Raw genomic sequence first — 22,477 nt, forward strand, 5'->3', positions numbered from 1 at the left:
TTTATTATGTGCTTTATATATATATATATATAGAATTACACAACGCACACACAATGTTTCAACAGGTCATGTCATTTCGACTGCTCGCTGATAAACTAGCCATTTTAATAATTGCATGCAAAAATCTGTGCTCGTAGCTGAATCTTTCATCCGTGGCCGAAGCCACCGGAAATGTATTATTTGCACAGGCTATCCATTTGTACATGCACATACACACCACACACATCTCAAGCGTTTAACATAAAGCAAAAAAACAACAATAATAAAACAACGAGATATTACGTTGCTTGAATCAATGTGTGAATAGGCTAAATGTACGAGTATACGGAAGCATAATACTGTACAATAGCTATGTCGTATAGCTCAATTTACTTGACGAAAGAGGTTAGGTTTGGGAGGTTTCGGTAGAAATTATTTCTTACGCAGTTGAGCGAGAGTTAGCGTAGGGCCAGCGAGCGGGTCTCTCCCTCCTAGAGTGCCAGGGAAACTTTGGGAAATTCCAACACACGAGCCATCTTCCTCTCACGAATAGTAATCCTGAAGGTTTCAAAGCACAGCCGGGTAAACGACATACGACTGGGTGTTCTCGCGCACTTTGAACGATCGCATTGCCATTTATTCGCTGGATGGAATCGTCTCGCGACAATCGACCAGCTAACAACCACGACTAACCTTCATTCACAACCACGACGATCACTGCTGGACGCTCGCTGTTTTCGATGCGCTGTCAGCTCTATGGATGGTCAGCAAACCTTCCTAACCTGACCCTTCCGCAGTCTATCCGTGTTCTCTCTCTCTCTCTCTCTCTCTCTCTCCCTCCCTTTCTCTTTCTTGCAGCTCGTTCGACAAGACGTCGACTAAAAAACGGAAGGCGTTTCTCCGCGCATCCACTAACGCGCAGAAACTCCCGGCAGGACTGTACGAACAACCGAAACGCGCGCGACATTATTTGAATCCATCCCAATTTCAAACGCTATAGAGGCTCGCGTCATCTTCTCATGTTTACACAACTTCTACTAAAATTTAATTACCAGTACTGAAAGAAATATATCAAACTCATCCTATACTGTAAAAACACATTTATTTCAGCAATTGCTCTTGGACGATTATTCTAATAACCATTACTGACAAATCGGATACTAATGTGCTTTGTGATAAATGTGCTCTATCGTTGCAGTCATGGCATCAATGATAATAACCTACTGGTTAAAGAATCCTTTGCCTCGTGAGAAGAATTCACTCGCATACACTTGAAGCATTCTTCTCGAAATTCATTATTGATACTTTGCTTGATTATCTTTGCTAGAGTACTACCGAGTAATTCGCATGATTTGTATCGATCAGCTGCATCTGGACGATTGGTAAATATCAACTCTTGCTGACAGTAAAAATTAATGATTCCAACTTTAGTCTCTAGAAGACCATTTATTCCATCGAGTATAATTCTCTTAAATTTTTCTACATCATTCGATAAAACACTCTGCTGCAAAAGTTTTTACATTAAACCTTAAAAACTAAATGACTTATATTAGTCTCATTGAATTTCTCACCAACCTTTAGTCTCAACAGAGTGTATTCTGTTTCGATAGGATCATCTTTGACGAACAGATTTTTAAATGAACATTTTCTTAAAGATATTTTTCTTTTAATAAAATAGATTTCGCTTAAAAGACCCTTCTGATTCTGTAAACCTTTCGTGATAATTGACCCTAGGTGCACATATTTTGTTAAACCATCGTTCGACGTTAAATCAGAAAAAACATTGGAAGCAAATTGTAATCTGTTATCAAGAGCCTTATCACAGAAAATTTTCACCGCATAAAAATCCTCTTCCTTTGATAGATTGACATCGACCTTATTCGAGTTTGCAATGTTTGCATGCTCTGAGAAATTATTTAAAAAATTATCAACGGCCTAGAAATGCAAAAGAGAAGAATAAACCATGCAACGAAGTGGCGAAAGGTTTGTAGACAAAAGTTACAAAATGTAGAATAGTTTTAGGTTAGTAGATTTGTTTGTAGAGGAGGAAGAAGGAAAAGAAAAGAAAAAGGGGAATTAGAAAGAGAGAGAGAGAGTTGGAAATGAAAGGAAAGCTATGGAAATGTACCTTTAGAGTAGTATTGGCTATTGAATCGACTCGTGAGACGAAAACTTCCATAATTGCGCGCGGGAAATGTTGTTTGAGAAGAAAAAGCCGTAAAATTAGGGAAAGTATCGACCTCTTGCGGCAAATAATGGCAAGAGCAGCAGTGTCGGTAACAGCAAATAGCAAGCGGCGACGCCGCTAGGTGGCGCTGCATGTAGCGTTCGAGCGCGCATCATGCTGCAGCAGCAGGCGTGGACGACGACGGCGGGGCGGATTGTTTTCCTACCGTAGGTAATCTATTCGTGCATGGTGTGTAGAGAGAGGAGAGAAAGGTTTCGATTCTGCAGTGAGGGTCTCGGGGGGGGGGGGGGGGGATGTTAGGACGCATTATTGGTAGTAGGAGGCGTCGGTATGCAAGGTATACAAATTCCTATCATTCTGTAATCACGAGAATAACCGAAACGTCGAATGGTGAAAAAAATCCATGTCCAGGTGACAACTGCCGATAGCTTGGTTCCCAGCGTTGATCGTCCAGTTTAAAGAGAGTCGCGAGTTTCCGGTGAAAGTCGGAGGTTTTTACATTTGTAAATATCAAACCTAGAGAGAAACGAATGACAGACCAGGAGAGAAGGGAACCTAACCTTCAGGAGGAAAGAGCTCCTCCTCAACGAAAGATTCGTCACCGGTGAGTGATTTTTCCAACGGCATTCCAGGCATTTCTATGTCAAAGCGTGGTATTGCTTGCTGCTTTTATGTCATGACCGAATTAAAATCGCATCGGTCATTCATTATTCGATGACGCGTGTTCCTTGGAAACACCACACGCTTTCCATTAGCCAATCACGGCTGGCCGTACGTCGCCTGACCAGAAAGTCTACCAATCACAACCATCTGTCACTTTTTTGATCATTTACAATATGATTTTTAGGTTTTTTTTCCTTCAATTATCGATATTTTTTCAATTGCAAAATTGCGCAATTACGTCACTAACAGCAATATGGCCGCCACAGAGGTTTCCGCGGTAACCAGACGACTTTTCGAACGTGCAGTGTTTGTTTATTTACTCTTCGAATGGAGAAGCACGTGATTCGATCCCCTTTCCCCGTTATTCCGGACACAATTCGATCGATAACCTTTTTTCCAGGGTTGATATGTATGATTGATGTGTCGCGCCCTTTCAGTAATCATTCCTTTTTTTTTGTCTTTCTTTATTTTTTTTATCTCTTACTCGTTTTTTTTCTTTCTTTCTTTTTTGGCAGAAATTCTTTGGGAGATTCTCCATAACGTGGCGAAAAACGCAATGGTACATATATATGGCGCGACTGCAGAGTGTGTATATAATGAAAGAAATTGACACGTATATCGCGGTGAAATAATTTTCAAGAGTATAGGAATAAGTTTTACGGTTACGAAGAAGAAACACCATTGAATATAACGAAATGTACATGTGTTATCTCGAAGGCGGTTATCATTGGTTTTAACTAGTTTCAAGGTCATTGCAGCTGAGTGTGTACAGGTCTCCCACATACATGAATCCGGATACGCGCAGCACCCAATGTTGTTGTATATATCTACGTACCACGTGGGGATAAGTATAAAAGATTGATCTATCTGGAAGAGGCGCGCGATGATTGAAATGGTATTAGAAGAAGCGTCGAGATTTATCCGAATCTCTTGGAGTGGCCACGCGATGATCCGGCGGCGTTGTGGATCATGAGGGTCCCGCGTGTGATAAGAGAGAAGAAGAGAAGAAACTTATTGACGCGCGAGAGCGAGGTCGTAAATCGTATGATCTTGAAAGTTGGGTGAAAAATGTTGCGCTATACCGCGGGCCCAGTGGGGAGAATCTTTTGCATCGTGCGTTATTCAATAAAAACATAGGACCACGCACGTACACGTACGAGCTGAGAATCGCACAGGGAAAAAGTGTGCGCGTCGTCAGAATTTTATCTCTATTTTATGCGGTCTAGCTTATACCAAGCAGCAAAATAAATAATGTACGGTATGAAATCAATTGGCGAAATTTGTAAGAAAGAGTAAAGGGGCAGGTAGGCATCGAAGGGCAATAGAGGAGGCAAGGAAATGTAAACAGAGAGAGAGAGAGAGAGAGAGAGAGAGAGAGAGAGAGAGAGAGAGAGAGAGAGAGAGAGAGAGAGAGAGAGTGAATGTGTGTGCGCGCGTACATTTCTGTTTGGTGGAAGAATGGCTGTTGAGGCACAAAGGGTTTATACGCAATTATACACGTATAGGGATCGTTTTGATTTGATAATTTTTGGAGAAGGGCGTATGTACGTGCATCGAGGGTTTGTTTGGCACTCGAGGGAAACAGGCCTGTGCCGACGCCGCGAGGTTTAACGTATGTACACATACGGGGTGTAATACTTGTGAGTGGTAGGATGGTAAAATGCGAGGAATATCGGACTCGGTCAACAGGGTCGACTCACTCGACTCGTCGGTGATAATCGCGTGGCTCGTCCTCGACACTGACGGAGACCTTCCTGCTGGCTGACACTCCGCGTGTTCTCGTCAGCTCCCTTCTCTCCTCTTCCCTCCCTTTTTTCGTTTACAGCGAGCTTTCGTCCCGCCTCTCTCCTCTCCTCTCCTCTCCTCTCCTAGCCCAACACCACTGCGCCACGCCACGCCACTCTGTCGGAAAGCACGCGTTCACCTCTACTCCATAGTAATCGCTCGCTCGCTCGCTCGGTCTACGGACTCGATAACTAATCACTGTTCTCTCACTCGAGTCAGTACTCGCCAGTACTCGGTCGAGTCTCTACAGCCCGAAAACGTTCGATCGAGTTTACGATTCAGGTTCGACACGTCTTTCTTCTTATTTACTCACAATCGATCAACGACGCATCAATCAGCCCATCCGTCTCCTCTCTCTCTCTCTCTCTCTCTCTCTCTCTCTCTCTCTCTAGTACGAATGAATTTTGAAAATACTATCCCATTCCTTCTCCTCCGACCTTCCTTCTCCGAACAATTGCCAAAACAAACGAAAACATATCCCTCTCATCCGTGTCGATGTTTCCACTGTTTCTTTACACATTCATAATAATAACATTAATACTAATAATAATAATAAGAATAGGGGAATATATAACTGTCGTGAGAGAGTTGAACGTACAGAGGAGCTCTCTCGAGGAAAGAGAAGTATATGTGTGTATATAGCAAGCGGGCTGTATAATATGTTACTAGAGGAGACGGTCGAATTTACATGTTAAGTAAGCAAGGTTTCCTTTTCACAAATCATTCTGTTCTGAATTGTAGATTCCATTAGTTGAACTTTGCCGCAACACTCACGCGTGTGTGGATCATGTTTTGATTAAGGGGGAATTTTCACGTCTACCGACAAGCGTCCAACAAGGTAAACAGCACATTGATAGTACATCTCTCTCTCTCTCTCTCTCTCTATCTCTCTGCTTTTTAACGCTTTCGAGCTTTTGTCGTAGCTTGTTGCATGAATTTCAATACTAAGAGCTTTTGAAATGGTGTCGTTGAGAGTGGAGGTGTAGGGTGTGCGTGCGTCGTAGAAGGAAAGAAATCTGACGTATCGGCGCGCGCGCACGGAAGGGATCACAGAGACAGTCGCAGTATTAGAGATTCTCTCGTGGGGTCGGTCGTGAAAAGCTTGGGATAAATAGATGGTAGGCGGAGGTTATCGCGTGAAGCGAACGCCACCGCACAGCGAGCGAGGTGGGATAAAACGTAAAGTATCACGTGTTGTTGTTTTGTGTGCGTGCTGTAACGAAGATGCCCTTTCGGAAGGAGAGGAAGGAGGGAGGGAGCGCTCCCTCCCTCTCCCTCACGTGTCACGGCTCGCCTCGTTCTTTGGCACTTTGGCTGGTACATGGGAAAGGAAGAGAAGAGATGATCGGACCAGATGAGTGGAGCGAGCTTCGCGCTGGCAAAGCACGTGTCGAGTGGCGACGCGCACGCATCGCACGCACGACTCTCTCTCTCTCTCTCTCTCTGGAGGAGAAACGAGATTGCTCGGTGGCAACACCACACACTGCCTCCTTCCTTCCAACCCGAGTCACATGGCTCTTCTTTATCGAGCGCGCTCTTCACCGCGCGCGCCTCTAACAACTCGACTCATTACCTACCGGCTATGGCTATAGAGGGTGTAACGGAAACATTGGCTCAAACTTTCCTAAAGCTCGGAACCTTCAATGTAATTTTAAACTATATATATATCATTATATCGATAATCGCGGACGTGATGAAAAACGCCTGAAATTATTCCGCCGTTTCGTCGAGCTGAGAGAAAAAGTACATTGGCGACCCTAGCTGATGAATGAGAAGAGGGAGGGATGGATTGTACTTTGATTAATAACTATAGAGGGGCCCGGGTTGGTTGCTTTCTCATTGGCTTGCGCCGCCGTCGCCGCTGACCGACCGACGAGGCGTTTTGCGCTGCTTCTAACACCATTGCTGTTTTGCTGTGAAAATTGAGGGAGATTCTTGCAGGGCAAGGAGAATATTTACGTGTCGATTACGAAACCGCAGGTTTTTGGCAGGAGAGCACCGAGGTCAGCAACCCTCTCCCTTGTACCTCCTCGGATCGAAGGAGAATCGCATTGTTCCATGTTCCGGAACCTGCTGGATCTCATCATTGCTGGTATACTAGCTGCTGAGGAACCGGAAGTGCGCAGAGCCCGCCTTGGGATTTTAGATTGAGTTTCATGATGGCATATGTCGGTCGGTCGATCGATCATACTCATCCCCTGTGCCTGCACAACACATTTCCCCTTCCTCCGATATATATATATATATATATTATTAATTTTCGATGAAACGCATGCATATATGCTTCCAACGCTACACGATACTTAACATGGGGAATGGACGCGCGCGCGCGCGCGCTTTTAAAATTCAAAAGAGTTTTGTAGGAGAAATGAAAGTATAAAAGATCCCTCTTGGTATCCCCTTTCGAACGTCGATCATTGTCCGACGACCATTTTTGAAAAATCGAGCTGGCTTTTCCTTATCGTTATATACTTTTCTTTCGGTTGGATAAGACTGCAACGGTTGCTCGTTGCGTGCATTCCATTATTCCACCGTTATCAATTCACGTGTGCGTCGGCGGCCATTTTTCCTTCTCTCTCCCTCCTCTCGTGTCTCACATTTGTCGGTGGAACCGTCGCACGAATCGTTGGATGGTCGGCCATCAATGCTTGCACTAACGACGATACTTGAAATTATAATTATTTCATGACACAAGACTCGCTCAAAGGAATACAAAGAGAGAGAGAGAGAGAGAGAGAGAGAGAGAGAGTGAGTTTGTATGGAAAAGCAGAGTGGAAGTAGAGCTTGAACATTTTTCCATTTCAAATCAACCGGATAATCGTAGTTGATTATCATTAATGGCTGGGACGCGAGCGTCGTGGTCGATCGTCAGCCTTCGGAATTACATTGAGAAAGAGGAGGTAGGAGGAGGAGGAGAAGGAGGCAGGCAGGCGCTTAGTGGGGTGACGCGTACGAGCTCGCTCGCGCGCGAGTCTCCCTATTCACTTCCTTGATAATCGAGAGGTGCGAGGCAAGTTTTGTATGCTGCCATTTGAATAATCAACCAAGTGAAACCTTTAGCCGACGCTGCTGTGCGTCACACGATTCTTCCTGCGCTCGTGCCTCCTCCGCGAAAATCCTATTCGACTCGATCATTTTGTAAAAAAGAACAACGGGCTGCCATTCATGCTTTTCTCCCTCGACCTCGAAAAGGCTCATTGTGTGCAATAAAATTGGGTTGATTAATTGCTTCTTGGGATTGTATGTATATAACTATATGTGTGTGTGTGTGAGAGAGAGAGAGAGAGATGCACGATGTCTCTAATTTGTCTGGGCCAGCTGATATGCGGGTGACTTGGATTGTAAAGTCGATATCGTTTCGTCTCGTCTCGTCTCGTCGTTGGTGGAGGGAATATTACGCGAGTCTATCCGGGGCTGGGAAAAAGAGCTGGATCATTGGAATAAAATAAAAGTAACAATAATAGGGCCGAAAGTTTGTTTGCTCGTTTGCTTGTTTGGTGGCTGATGAATTAACAATTGGACGCGGGAGATGGTTCGGAGTGCGTCGATCCTCCGTTACCACCATAATGACTTGCATGAAAAATGGGAGGGAGGAGGATGTCTCTCTTTTCGCACGAGTGTGGGGGTGTGTGGGTGTGCGCTGGCCAACGAGGCGGCCGAGGGACGCGATAAGGTTTCTACATGTATATATATATATATATATATATATAGAAATAGGGATGATTGAGAGGGTCGTGGATTGTTTTCGAAGGTAGCGGCGAGAAGATGCAACCAGGCGGACCGGAACAACCGGGGCCGAACGACGTGACCGAAGCTCCAGTGAGTTTTGTAGTCGGTGAGCCGGATCCCAGCGAGGAGCTCGAGAACGAGGACAGCTTCCCCAGCGAAAGCACCAACAGCTTCCCCACTGACGTCACTTCCCACCAGCAATCCTCCCAAAACGCAATGCCTGGATTGGTCGAACGTCGAAGGCGCCTCAGGTACTCCTTCCTCGTCTCACACATCCGCACCACACCACCCTCCCCTTCAACATCCCCTTTACACATTTATCTTTATTTTAATTTTAATTTTAATTTTAACTTATTTCCATTTTTATTCCATTTTATATTACAGGTGCGTTGTCAAGCGTTCTCTGTCCGAGTGTAAAAATACGCGTAGGAGGGGGGAGGAGGATCAATTTTGAATTGATATTGCTCTGTAATAATGATCGATATAGGAAGGTCATCCTTTTGGGGTGGCGGAACAACAACTCAAAGTTGCTTATATAAGAAAGATCGCGAGGAAGAAAATATTGTAAAGGGACGGAGCAGGGGTAGGGGCACAGAGGCAGCAGTTTGTTTGCGCAAAAGTTTTGCTCCAATATCGACTATTGCATGCTGACTGGCTCCGTGTTTTAATAATAATCGAGCGAACGCGAGAAAAACAATAATAAAAACGTGCGAATCGTCGAATCGAGCTACCGTTGTCAACATCGTCTTTCGACACGGCCAATCATTGTATGGACAAATTCAATTTCTTTCGAGGAAACGACGCTACGGCAAATGTATAAACCGCGCGAATTATTGCACAGCTATATATACCTGATAAAGGACCAAAATCACGTAAAATAAATTTGTCCATTTGTTTGCTCGCCAAGCTGCGGAGCAATGAAATTTTCACAAAAGAGGGACTATCCCTCTCTCCCCCTCCTGCTCATATATAGAAATCGTGAATTTCGAGGAAATCAGTCTCCCCCCACCCTCTAAAGCACTCGCGCGTCCTTGCCTTTGGCAAGAGGCCGGCGCAAACGTGTGTAGTATACTGTACGTAGCAGCAGCAGAGATTATTGCTTTGCATATAATTATTCAGCTGCATGCATATTTGTGTATACGCGTCTCTCGATGCTTCGATCGAGAAAAGAAAAAAAGAGTCAGGGATCAAAGCAGCTGATTATTACATGACGAGGTCTCTCATCACTCTTCTCTTTTCTCCCTCTTTCCGAACAATTCATTCTTAAATATGTATAAAAGTGAGTTGCCGTTATTGGCAGGAGGGGGGAGGGGGGCTAGAATAATTGGAGCCATATCGCGATTACCGTTAGCATCTCTCTCTCTCTCTCGCGTATCAATCTTATATAATTGTTCGGATTACACACAGTCATTCAATACATTCTTTATTCGATACTTTATTCTGTTTTTTAGCGAAGGAGCCAATAGAAACGTTGAAAAGCTCCATTGGTATTTAACCTTACCAGTAAAAAAGAAAGAAAAAATGTCATGTTGACACACATATATGGCATCAATTGTTCCAACCAATTTCAACAATTTCAGCCGAGGTTTGTCGAATTGCTTGAAATTATTAGGATTCAGCAAAATTTACGAGCTATACACTTCCCGATAGCGAATAAACGCATGGAGCTAATGAAAAGTGGAATGCAAGGGGAGAAAAAGTAAGAGAAAGAGGTTTTTTCTGCATTATATATCCAAACGATTCTATTGTCGAGCCGAATATAGAGCGTTTTTCAGGCAGCAAAAATAATGTTCGTTTCCATTCGGAGAAAAGAGTAAGCATTTCTCTTTTCGGACTCTCTCTCTCTCTCTCTCTCTCTCTCGCTCGCTCGCCACACTCGATTCGCTCGTATTGCCACTGAACGAAATGGGGGGGGGGGGGGGGGGGGGGCCGTAACGCGAGCGAGAGAAAGCAAGAGGAAAGAGCGACGGAGGGGAGTGGGCCACCTCGTCTCGCATCGCTCGAGATCAAAGGAAGGAAAAGAAAGGATGTCTACTATATAGTATATAGACGTGTAATCGAGAATGAAAGTAAAGGCGAGCGAGGCAAGAGTGGAGACTATCGGCTATCGGTTCAGTTTAGTTGGCGTGTGGCGAACGTTCGTAGTCGCGCGCGACGCTCTTGCCTCAACAGCTGTTGGTGTTGGGGACACCTCCATTGTAGTTACCGTCAGTGCTGCGGGCCTTTAACGGCCCCCGCGCGTGCCCTCAAAGTGTCCAGGAAAAATTTCTCTCGGCTAATACTGATTAGCTTACACGCATGCGTTTTAGAAAGATTTTTCCATATATACCTGCTACATATGCTGTTGTTGTCGCGCGAAAGAGAGAGAAATAAGGAGGATGGACAAGTTGGAGTTTTAGTTGTTTTCTCGAGATTGATGAAAGGAGGAGGGGGGGGGGGGGGGGGAGAGAGAGAAAAAGAGAGAAGAGCAAGAGAAGAAATTGAAAGGGACACCTATAGTATATCCTTGTGTGTGTCTCACTCTCTCTCTCTCTCTCTTATCGAAACACCGAGCGCTAGCGTTAGCGACGGAAAAGCTTAACGGTAACTTAGAAAGTTGCGGTATATAGGAGGCTCTTTCAATGGCGTAGCTTAATTGTTTGCGCGCGCGCGTGATTCCAACTCTTCCTCATTTTTCACTCTAAATTTCTAAGAACGCGCACCATAGCAAGAAATATTTGTCTTCCAATGTATCATTCCTCGATGGCTAGCTTTGCGCGTGCTCCTGCTCGAGCTTATCGTGGATAATAAAACTTTTCTTGCCTCGTAATATCGGCCCGTTGAAGGATATGGATGCGAGAGTTCCAAGTGAGCGATGATTTTGCATCGGTCGCGGCCGGCCGAAGGAACAGAGCTTCCGCACTCGCGCGGGTCAATCTTGTTCCTCCAATGCATATCAGTAGGGCGGGCGCGGGCGCGTGCTGGAGCAAAGCGACAGTATCCAAGGTGCATGAACGCACGCTGCACCGTTGCGCGTAGTGCAGCAGCAGCCGAGATCACTGGGAAGAAAACGCGACTGAGGAGACTCTCGATGCTCGCTAGTGATTTATCCTTCGAACACGAGCCTAGCTTCTATATATGTGTATATGCGACGGCTAATCGTTTCCTCTCGCGCGCCCCGCACGATAGGAACGAACCTCTCGTTGGATGGGAGGGGAGGGGTGATGCTAAATAGTCCATCATCCACGCGCATCTCGCGTATAAATATGTAAATTTAATCGATATAATTTTCTCCTTGTCGTATGTGCATGGTAGATTCAATTGTGTGGGAACCGTGCACGTATATATATATATACTTTTCGTTTCTTCCCTCGACTTTTTTTTTGTCTCGCGTCTCCCATTTTTCTGCTCCATCGGCACACGCGCCCGATTATCAAGTTTTTCGCTCGTCTCCCTCCTCCTACCCTCAAGTGGAAAGATCTCTCCAAGAATCATCGCGTTATTGTCATATAGTTTGCGCGAGTATACGCGAGTCTGTCCCCTCCCCTCCCATTCCATCGTCGTCGTCGTCGTTCGCGATCGAGAGAACGAGCAGGTGTTATTTTATCGCAGTATCGCTCGAGTCTTCGTTTCGCCCGTCCGCGCGAGCGTGCCTCTCTCCCACTATATATACATTCGTAGGATCCCCTCCTCCTTGCTTTTGTCGACCTTTAATCGGAATTCAGAGTTTGGTTGAAAAATATTTCTTGCTTGAGGAGGAACAGCCGCGACGCGTCCTCTGCGCACTCGCGACGCCAAAGAAGCTAAAGGAGCGAATCTTTTGCGCTCTTTGACAAATTTGTCTGTCAGTGCATGCCGACGAGTCCTGCGTTAAAGAGAGCATCCTCGCGCGCGCCACCACTGGACGCGAGCCAATAAACGACGAGTAGTCGCGTCACTACCTTGTTCCGCACTTTTTGGATAAAGTGAGAGAATATCGCGAAGGAAGAAGGAAACTTCCGAGAGACCTGCATTATAGCTATACCTACACGTCCTTGCTCGCACGAGGATCTCGTAAGATTACACGCGCACCTATATACCTATTACAGATTTCTTGAACTCGTCACGGTGATTCTACAGCTATATACGCTGCAGAGACGCGCAGTTGCTGTATAGCAGCAGCAACAGCCTCGAACAATCGGGAGGAGTAGAAAGATCAAGTGGGCGAGTCCGGCCTCAAAGTGGATCCGATCAGGAAATTTACCAAACAAATATCGCTGGATCAGATAGTTTTCCCGAAAGGAGATTTAAACTGGCAGCTGGATGTTACCGCGGCTGCAGCCTCCGCCGCCGCCGCCGCCGCCACCACCACCACCACCACCACCACTGGATCCTTGCAACGTTCCGGGATCGACAAATTAGTGAATTTTATAAGAACTCCTGGCACGGATTACCAGAGATCGGTCAGGATGAAGCGCATGAAACGATTCGTACTGGCTCAGAGCACCGAGAAGGATCCTATATGGAAAAGCTCGGATAATCTGCTGGCCGGGGTGGCCAAAGTCAACCTTGAGAAGCAGGATTTTCAAGCGAAAGAGGAAGAGGACGAGCCACGAAAGGATGGACTCCTTGCACCCCCCACCGCCTCTCCTGGATTAACGTAATGATATATACACCCATCACACACGCGCGTACATGTCTCTCTATAGTTAATATATCCTCCAGTTCAAATTTTTCATTGGCCCTAAGAAATTTTATTGTCAAAACGGTCCGAAGCAAACGATCCCTCCCTTCTTTCTATCCCCCCCCCCCCTTCCCCATCACACTTGTCAATCCCTCTCTCTCTCTCTCTCTCTCTCTCTCTGATGGAGAGGGGAAGAAAAAAAAAGAGAGTTTTTTCGCGTGTGACTGGAGCTTGTCGTTTTTGCGGGTGTTTCATCGACTTGCGTCGTTCGTTACGTCTTTTTTTTGTCGCTGCTCGTAATCGTATGCCGAAGCTCCGACTGGCGCAAGGAAAAGAAAAGAAAAAACCGCTAGTCTATGCACAATTGCTTGGTAGCAGCAATGAGCAAACACCCCCCTCGCTCCCATTGTCGATTCTTCAATGACACACGAGCGCACGTTTTTTTAACTTTCTTCAAATCGTCAAACTAAATGCATATAGATACACGCGTGCATCACGAAGAAAAGAATAAGTATAGGCGCGGAGTGAATAGGGTTTTTTCCAAGGAGAGAGATTGGCTTTTTTGGCTTTGCCACGTACGCTGGATGCTTGCGCAATTTCTCCGTCGTATATTTCAATGGAGAAGGAGAAATAGAGCGAGTCAGCACTCTTTACGGATAAATATCGATAGTGAAAAAAATGTACATATACGATGCGACGAGAGGGATTGCGTTGTTGTTGTTATTTTATAAGAATAGGTATAAGAAGGATGTGTGGGAGGAGCGCGAGAAGCGTATATGGAAGTAAAAGAGAAACGCGTTGATCTTCTCGACAGGCCCAGCATGTCGCAGGGAACGGTGATGATCCAGACTCAGAGCAGGCTTCAAGAGAAGGATTTCACGGTTGCGACACCGGAAGAATTCGTCCACAGGTTCGGCGGTAGCAGAGTGATAAACAAGGTAAATATGTGCAGAGAGCCATTGCACGCAGGCGCGCACGCTCGCGCTCCCAAGATTTCTCCTGTAAAAATTGAAACGTCGCTGCGAGAATGAATCTCTGACGCAAATCAGTTGCCGCTCTCGCGCGTACGACACACAAGTTTATTCCTTCCGTGAAATATTATATTGGCAAGGACGACGCGCGCATATAATATAATAGAGTGTGTACTTTGATCTCTCCTGATTTGCCTCGGTCAAACACGGCGGCGGAAAAGGCCGCGCCGTCAAGTATATACGCGCTCGTATATATATATATATATATATATATATATAGGCCTCTTTGGTTTTTCCCAAAGCGGATTCTCTTCTTCTGCTCCCCCCCCCCCCCTCCCCCTCTCTGCGTTTGGTCAAGAGGGAGGGGAGAGAGAGAGAGCGCGCGCGTCATGTTTGCCGTATATTACGTATATATATATATATTAGGGTGGTCATTAAAAAAAAAATTTTTTGGCGGATCCTTGAAAGATACTAGTATTTGGTGAGAAACTACAGTGGTTGAAACCTGTGGCCTGACAAATGATGGAAACACGTGGCTCAATGGGATCAAATATAATTTTTGAAGAATTTTACAGTTTTTCGCTGATAACTCATGAAATATTCGATTCTATGAAAAGATGCATATAACCTTTCCTCTGAAGAATTAAATTCTACATAATAAAGGTTCTATACATTTTTCTTCTAGAATGCATACTAATGGAGATATTGCTGAAAAATCGATCCTCTTTTTCGTTTATACACATATTATATATTGACATATGCTCATATGAGTAGTTATTCTTATTTCGCTCTAGTTACACATTTTATTTCTCTTAATTTAATAAAATATGTTAATTGTACGGTAAACTGAAAATAATTATTCATATAAACATATCATAATATAATGTGTATAAACGAAAAAGAGGATCTCGATTTTTCAGCAATATCTCGATTAGTATGCATTCTAGAAGAAAAATGTATAGAAGCTTTATTATGTAGAATTTAATTCTTCGGAGAAAAGGTTATATGCATCTTTTCATAGAATCGAATATTTCATGAGTTATCTGCGAAAAACTGTAAAATTCTTCGAAAATTGTATTTGATCTCGCATCGAGGCACGTGTTTCTATCATTTGTGTGAGGCCACAGGTTTCAAGCACTGTAGTTTCTCATCAAATACTAGTGGTTTTTGCATGGGGATCCGTGAAAAAATTTGTTTTCAACGACCACCCTCTAATATAGTATATACATATATATACTGATTCCTCTGGCTGGTCCGTGTGGACAGGTGCTGATAGCGAACAACGGAATAGCGGCGGTGAAATGCATGAGATCGGTGAGAAGATGGTCGTACGAGATGTTCAAGAACGAAAGGGCGATACGTTTCGTGGTGATGGTGACGCCGGAAGACCTCAAGGCCAACGCCGAGTACATAAAGATGGCGGACCAGTACGTCCCGGTGCCAGGGGGTAGCAACAACAACAATTACGCCAACGTCGAGCTGATCGTGGACATTGCGATTCGAACGCAGGTCCACGCGGTGTGGGCCGGCTGGGGCCACGCCTCGGAGAATCCCAAGCTACCGGAGCTGCTGCACAAGAACAACATATGCTTCATCGGTCCGTCGGAGAGGGCGATGTGGGCGCTCGGCGACAAGATAGCCTCGAGCATCGTGGCGCAAACGGCGGACGTGCCGACCCTGCCGTGGTCCGGCTCGGAGCTCAAGGCTCACTACAGCGGCAAGAAGATAAAGATCTCGTCGGAGCTGTTCAAGAAGGGCTGCGTGTCGAGCGTGGAGGAGTGCCTGGCGGCGGCCAACAAGATCGGCTTCCCGGTAATGGTGAAGGCGAGCGAGGGCGGCGGCGGCAAGGGCATCCGCAAGGTCGAGAACGCCGAGGAGCTGCCGAGCCTCTTCCGTCAGGTGCAGACCGAGATACCGGGCTCGCCCATCTTCATCATGAAGCTGGCCAAGTGCGCGAGGCACCTCGAGGTCCAGCTGCTCGCCGACAATTACGGCAACGCGATATCCCTCTTCGGCCGCGACTGCTCGATACAGCGCAGGCACCAGAAGATCATCGAGGAGGCGCCGGCGGTCATAGCCAAGCCGGAGGTGTTCGAGGAGATGGAGAGGGCGGCCGTGCGACTGGCCAAGATGGTCGGCTACGTGAGCGCCGGTACCGTCGAGTACCTCTACGACACCGCCGGCAGGTACTACTTCCTCGAGCTCAATCCCCGCCTCCAGGTGGAGCATCCCTGCACCGAGATGGTGTCCGACGTGAATCTGCCGGCCGCCCAGCTGCAGATCGCCATGGGCCTGCCGCTCTGTCGCATAAAGGACGTGCGCCTGCTGTACGGCGAGAGCCCCTGGGGCGAGAACCCGATCGACTTTGACAGGCCGCGCCACAAGCCCCAGCCCTGGGGCCACGTGATCGCCGCCAGGATCACCAGCGAGAATCCCGACGAGGGCTTCAAGCCGAGCTCCGGCACCGTGCAGGAGCTCAACTTTCGCTCCTCCAAGAACGTCTGGGGCTACTTCTCGGTCGGGGCCTCCGGCGGCCTCCACGAGTTCGCCGACTCCCAGTTCGGCCACTGCTTCTCCTGGGGCGAGGACCGCCATCAGGCCCGGGAGAACCTCGTGGTGGCGCTCAAGGAGCTCAGCATCAGGGGCGACTTCAGGACCACCGTGGAGTATCTGATAACCCTGCTGGAGACCGAGTCCTTCCAATCGAACAACATCGACACGGCCTGGCTGGACCTGCTGATCGCCGAGCGCGTGAGGAGCGAGAAGCCGGACGTCCTGCTGGCCGTCACCTGCGGCGCCCTCCACATCGCCGACCGGAGCATCACCGCGGCCTTCACCGGCTTCCAGACGGCCCTCGAGAAGGGACAGATACAGGCGAGCAACGATCTCGAGAACATCGTCGACGTCGAGCTGATAAACGACGGCTACAAGTACAGGGTGCAGGCCGCCAAGTCCGGCCCCAATAGCTACTTCCTCGTGATGAACGGCTCGTACAAGGAGGTGGAGCTCCATCGTCTCTCCGACGGCGGCCTCCTACTCTCCCTCGACGGTGCCAGCTTCACCACCTACATGAGGGAGGAGGTCGACCGCTACAGGATCGTCATAGGCAATCAGACCTGCGTGTTCGAGAAGGACAACGATCCGTCCCTGCTGAGGTCGCCCTCGGCCGGCAAGCTGATAAGCTTCCTCCTAGAGGACGGCGGCCACGTGGAGGCCGGCAAGGCCTACGCCGAGATCGAGGTGATGAAGATGGTGATGACGGTGACCGCCGGCGAGTCCGGCAACGTGTTCTACGTGAAGAGGCCCGGGGCGGTACTCGAGGCAGGCACTCTCATCGCCAGGCTCGACCTCGACGACCCGTCCCTCGTGACCAAGGCCCAGGAGTACACCGGCCAATTCCCGGCCCCGGTGGCACCCGCCATACCCGAGAAGCTCAATCATCTGCACTCCAAGTACCGGGCGGCCCTCGAGAACACCCTGGCGGGCTACTGCCTGCCCGATCCCTATCACCTGCCGAGGCTGCGCGAGCTCATCGAGAGGTTCATGTACTCGTTGCGCGACCCCAGCCTGCCCCTCCTCGAGCTCCAGGAGGTCATAGCCACGATATCCGGCAGGATACCGCCGTCCGTCGAGAAGAAGATCAGGAAGCTCATGTCGCTGTACGAGAGGAACATCACCTCGGTGCTGGCCCAATTTCCCAGCCAGCAGATCGCCGCGGTGATAGACGGTCACGCGGCGACCCTCTCCAAGCGCTCCGAGAGGGACGTATTCTTCCTCACCACTCAGGCGATCGTTCAGCTGGTACAGAGGTACCGCAACGGCATTCGCGGTAGAATGAAGACGGCGGTGCACGAGCTGCTGCGCCAGTACTTCACGGTCGAGAGCCACTTTCAGCAGGGCCACTACGACAAGTGCGTCTCGGCCCTGATAGATCGTTACAAGGACGACGCGGCCACCGTCACCGCCGTCATCTTCAGCCACAATCAGGTGACCAAGAAGAACGTCCTGGTGACCATGCTGATAGATCACCTCTGGGCGAACGAGCCCGGCCTGACCGACGAGCTCTCCAGCACCCTCACCGAGCTCACCAGCCTCAATCGAACGGAGCACAGCAGAGTCGCCCTGAGGGCCAGACAGGTGCTCATAGCCGCCCATCAGCCGGCCTACGAGCTCAGGCACAATCAAATGGAGTCCATCTTCCTCTCGGCGGTCGACATGTACGGCCACGACTTTCATCCGGAGAACCTGCAGAAGCTCATACTCTCCGAGACCTCCATCTTCGACATTCTCCACGACTTTTTCTACCACTCCAATCGGGCCGTGTGCAACGCCGCCCTCGAGGTCTACGTGAGACGGGCCTACATCAGCTACGAGCTCACCTGCCTCCAGCACCTCGAGCTCTCCGGCGAGATACCGCTGGTGCACTTTCAATTCATGCTACCGAACAATCATCCCAATCGACGAAATCAGGCGACGGTTAATCACAGGACCGGCGCGATGGCGGCCTTTCAGGATCTCCATCAGTTTGGTCAGTACTCGGACGAGGTGCTCGACCTCCTGGAGGACCTCTCCTCGCCCAACTCCATCTCGGCCAAGGTCCTCGAGGCCGTCGACGCTGCTACCGGGGCCAGCGAGTCTCGTCACAGTACCTCCATCAACGTCTCCATAAGCAATTCCATGGATCCTCCTTCTGCCGGCGTTGGTGGTGGTGGTGGTGGTGGTGGTGGTGGTGCCGCCACCGCCGCCGGAGGAGGAACCGTCGTTGAGAGGGGAGGTGGCGGCGGCGGCGACAGACCGGTCGAACCCGTTCACATACTGAGCATAGCGGTGCAGGAGAACGGAAACGGCCAGCAGGACGACGCGGCGATGGCCAGAATGTTCGGCGATTGGTGCGCCGGCAACAAGGAGGAGCTCGTCTCTCGCGGGATCAGGCGCGTCACCTTCGCCGCCCTCAAGAAGAGACAATTCCCGAAATTCTTCACTTTCCGACAACGGGACGGATTCGTCGAGGACAGGATCTATCGTCACCTCGAGCCCGGCTGCGCCTTCCAGCTGGAGCTCAACAGAATGAGGACCTACGATCTCGAGGCTCTGCCGACCTCCAATCAAAAGATGCACCTCTATCTGGGCCAGGCGAAGGTCGCCAAGGGACAGCAGGTGACCGACTACCGATTCTTCATACGGTCCATCATACGGCACTCGGATCTCATCACCAAGGAGGCCAGCTTCGACTATCTTCACAACGAGGGCGAGCGGGTGCTCCTCGAGGCCATGGACGAGCTCGAGGTCGCCTTCTCCCATCCGCTGGCCAAGCGCACCGAGTGCAATCACATATTCCTGAATTTCGTGCCGACCGTCATCATGGACCCGGCCAGGATAGAGGAGAGCGTCACCAGCATGGTCCTGCGTTACGGCCCGAGGCTCTGGAAGCTGCGGGTCAGGCAGGCCGAGATCAAGATGACGATAAGGCCCGCCCCGGGCAAGCAGACCTCCAACCTGAGGCTCTGCATAGCCAACGACAGCGGCTACAGCATAGACCTTCACCTGTATACCGAGTCGACCGACGCCAACACCGGGATCATCAGGTTCGAGTCCTATCCGCCCCAGAGCGCCGTCGCCGCCGGCAACAACTTCCGGCCTGGACCGATGCACGGTCTGCCGATATCCACGCCCTACCTCACCAAGGACTACCTCCAGGCCAAGAGGTTTCAGGCCCAGAGCCTCGGTACCACCTACGTCTACGATCTGCCGGATATGTTCAGGCAGCAGATTGACAAGATCTGGCAGAGGTACGCCGAGGAGCGTGCCGGGCTATCGAGCGAGGTGGGAGAGCAGCAGCAGCAGCAGCAACAACAACAACAACAACACATCGCTCCACCCAATCCTGTGATGGACTGCGTGGAGCTGCTCCTCCAGGGTGACAACCTCGTCGAGCAGAAGAGGCTACCAGGTGAGAACGACGTCGGCATGGTAGCCTGGAGATTGACCATGTACACACCGGAGTATCCCGAGGGTAGGGACATAATACTGATCGCCAACGACATCACCTACCAGATCGGATCGTTCGGCACGAGGGAGGACTTGGTATTCTACAGGGCGTCCGAGAGGGCGAGGCAGCTCAAGGTACCGCGCGTCTACTTCTCGGCAAACTCCGGCGCTAGGATAGGCCTCGCCGAGGAGGTGAAGGCTCTCTTCAGGATCGCCTGGGAGGACGAGAACGAGCCGGAGAAGGGCTTCAAGTACATCTATCTGACGCCCGACGATTACGCCAAATTGGCGCCGTTCAATTCCTTGAAAGCCTCGCTGATCGAGGATCCCGCCGGCGAGGCGCGCTACAAGATCACCGACATCATCGGCAAGGACTACGGCTTGGGCGTGGAGAATCTCAAGTACGCCGGATTGATCGCCGCCGAGACCTCCTTGGCTTACGAGGAGATCGTCACTATATCCATAGTTTCGTGCAGAGCCATCGGCATCGGCTCCTACCTCATAAGGCTCGGCCAGAGGGTCATTCAGATCGAAAACTCGCACATTATCTTGACCGGGTACAGAGCCATCAACGCTGTCCTCGGCCGCAAGGTCTACGCCAGCAACAATCAATTGGGCGGTATCCAGATAATGCACAACAACGGCATTTCCCACGCGACGGATCCCAGGGATCTCGATGGGGTGGCGACCACCCTCAAGTGGCTCAGCTACGTACCGAAGAGGAAAGGCGCGCGTCTACCGATACACAGGCCCCGTCTCTGCATCGATCCGATCGACCGGGAGATCACCTTTATGCCCACCAAGACCGCCTACGATCCGAGGCTCATGTTCGAGGGGAGATTCTCACCGAGCGACTCGAACCTTTGGGAGAGCGGATTCTTCGATCGCGGCTCCTGGCAGGTATGTCCTCTCCTCCCCCTCTACATCCTCGCACCGCTCTCTCCATCGCGCGCCTTCTGCTCTTCTCTCTTTCTTTCCGTTTTTCTTTTTTTTTCTTTTTTTCTTTTTTTAGGAAATTATGAGACCTTGGGCTCAAACTGTAGTTGCAGGACGAGCGAAACTCGGAGGAATACCGTGCGGTGTCATCGCCGCCGAGTCGAGGACCGTCGAGCTCCACCTTCCCGCGGATCCTGCCAACTTGGACTCCGAGGCGAAAACCATCTCCCAAGCGGGCCAGGTTTGGTTCCCGGACAGCGCTTACAAGACCGCGCAGGCCATCAAAGATTTTTCCAAGGAAGAAATTCCGCTCTTCATCTTCGCCAATTGGAGAGGTTTCTCCAGCGGCATGAAAGGTGGGTTGCTTCGCCTCGTGCGCCAGCGCGCCCCCGCAATTTTTTATACTTTTATCCGTCGAACAAACTCTCATCCGCCTCTTTTCCAGACATGTACGAGCAAGTCATGAAATTCGGAGCTTACATAGTCGACGGTCTGAGAGAGTACACCAGACCGATATTCATCTACATACCGCCTTACGGAGAGCTTCGTGGCGGCGCCTGGGCAGTCTTGGATCCCACCATAAATCCCCGATATATAGAGATGTTCGCCGATAATACCAGCAGGGGCGGTGTACTGGAGCCCGACGGAATCGTTGAAATTAAATTCCGAACCAAGGACACCGTCAAGGCCATGCATCGGATGGATCCCGTTATCCAAAAGCTCAAGGTAAGCCCGGCGCGCCGAGTCGCCGCCACTCGTTTCTCCCCCGTGTGCACCGCGTTAAGATATTTCTTTTGTCATTGTACGCAACTCTATTAACGGCCGGTCCAACTCCCAATTGCCCCCACACCCGCAGGAGGAATTATCGAGCGCCAACTCACCGGACGACAAGGCACAGATAGAGAGCCAGATCAACAAGAGGGAGAAGATTTTGGAGCCGATGTATCATCAGGTGGCGGTTCACTTTGCGGACCTCCACGACACGCCCGAGAGGATGCTCGAGGTCAATTGCATCAACGAGATTGTGCCATGGCGAAAGGCCCGCAGGATATTCTATTGGAGATTGCGCAGACGATTGCACGAGGAGGAGATCAAGAGTGAAATTTTATCTACCCAGCCCAGCTTGGACGTGAGGCAGGTAGGGCCGATGTTACGGAGATGGTTCATCGAGGATAAGGGTGCCACCGAGTCCTATCTCTGGGATCAAGACGAGGCGGCCACGCTCTGGCTCGAGAGTCAACGGCAGAGCGAGAATAGCGTTGTGTCGCGCAACGTTACCTGCGTAAAACAGGATGCGGTGGTCACGCGTATCAAGGAGTCTCTCGACAGCATCCCCGACGTAAAGCTCAACGCGGTCCTCGAAATTGTACATAGGTTGAATCCCTCGGAGCGCGCGGAATTGCAAAGAGCTCTGGCGCAGCTCGAGGGTACCGCTCAGGAGCATCATAATGATTCGCCCACCTCTTCCTAATAATCCCCCTCTCCCCTACACATTTTCCCCATATGTATTTCCAACAAATCTTCTCCCCTATTCCCAGCAATATCGATCGATCCTACGATCAATTGTACAGAGATCTGCGCGACATTGCTGCCCTT

The 22,477-nt window shown here is 49.5% G+C and overlaps 2 protein-coding genes across 3 annotated transcripts; one reads left to right on the forward strand and one right to left on the reverse strand.

Annotated features, from left to right (window-relative positions):
• Positions 1-1,064: 1,064 nt before the first annotated feature.
• Positions 1,065-2,173, reverse strand: LOC136784902 (uncharacterized). The gene is made up of 3 exons (XM_066745837.1): positions 2,108-2,173; positions 1,555-1,914; positions 1,065-1,483 (listed from the first exon to the last, which is right to left on the reverse strand). Exons 1-3 carry the CDS (start codon positions 2,156-2,158, stop codon positions 1,178-1,180), a joined length of 717 nt encoding a protein of 238 aa, XP_066601934.1. The 5' UTR covers positions 2,159-2,173; the 3' UTR covers positions 1,065-1,177.
• Positions 2,174-2,525: 352 nt separating this feature from the next.
• On the forward strand, positions 2,526-22,356 carry LOC136784896 (acetyl-CoA carboxylase-like). 2 transcript variants are annotated; one of them, XM_066745829.1, is made up of 7 exons: positions 2,532-2,771; positions 8,371-8,595; positions 13,801-13,924; positions 15,224-20,845; positions 20,958-21,237; positions 21,327-21,607; positions 21,738-22,356. In XM_066745829.1, exons 1-7 carry the CDS (start codon positions 2,698-2,700, stop codon positions 22,350-22,352), a joined length of 7,221 nt encoding a protein of 2,406 aa, XP_066601926.1. In that variant the 5' UTR covers positions 2,532-2,697; the 3' UTR covers positions 22,353-22,356. The 2 variants fall into 2 exon arrangements, with proteins under 2 accessions (XP_066601927.1, XP_066601926.1); XM_066745830.1 differs by lacking the exon at positions 21,738-22,356 and having other exon boundaries at positions 2,526-2,771; positions 20,989-21,237; positions 21,327-21,466.
• Positions 22,357-22,477: the final 121 nt, after the last annotated feature.

The sequence above is a fragment of the Prorops nasuta genome, unplaced genomic scaffold, assembly GCF_024137725.1.
Source record: "Prorops nasuta isolate Cenicafe-Biocafe unplaced genomic scaffold, Cenicafe_Pnas_1.2 PNAS00095, whole genome shotgun sequence".
NCBI lineage: Eukaryota > Metazoa > Arthropoda > Insecta > Hymenoptera > Bethylidae > Prorops > Prorops nasuta.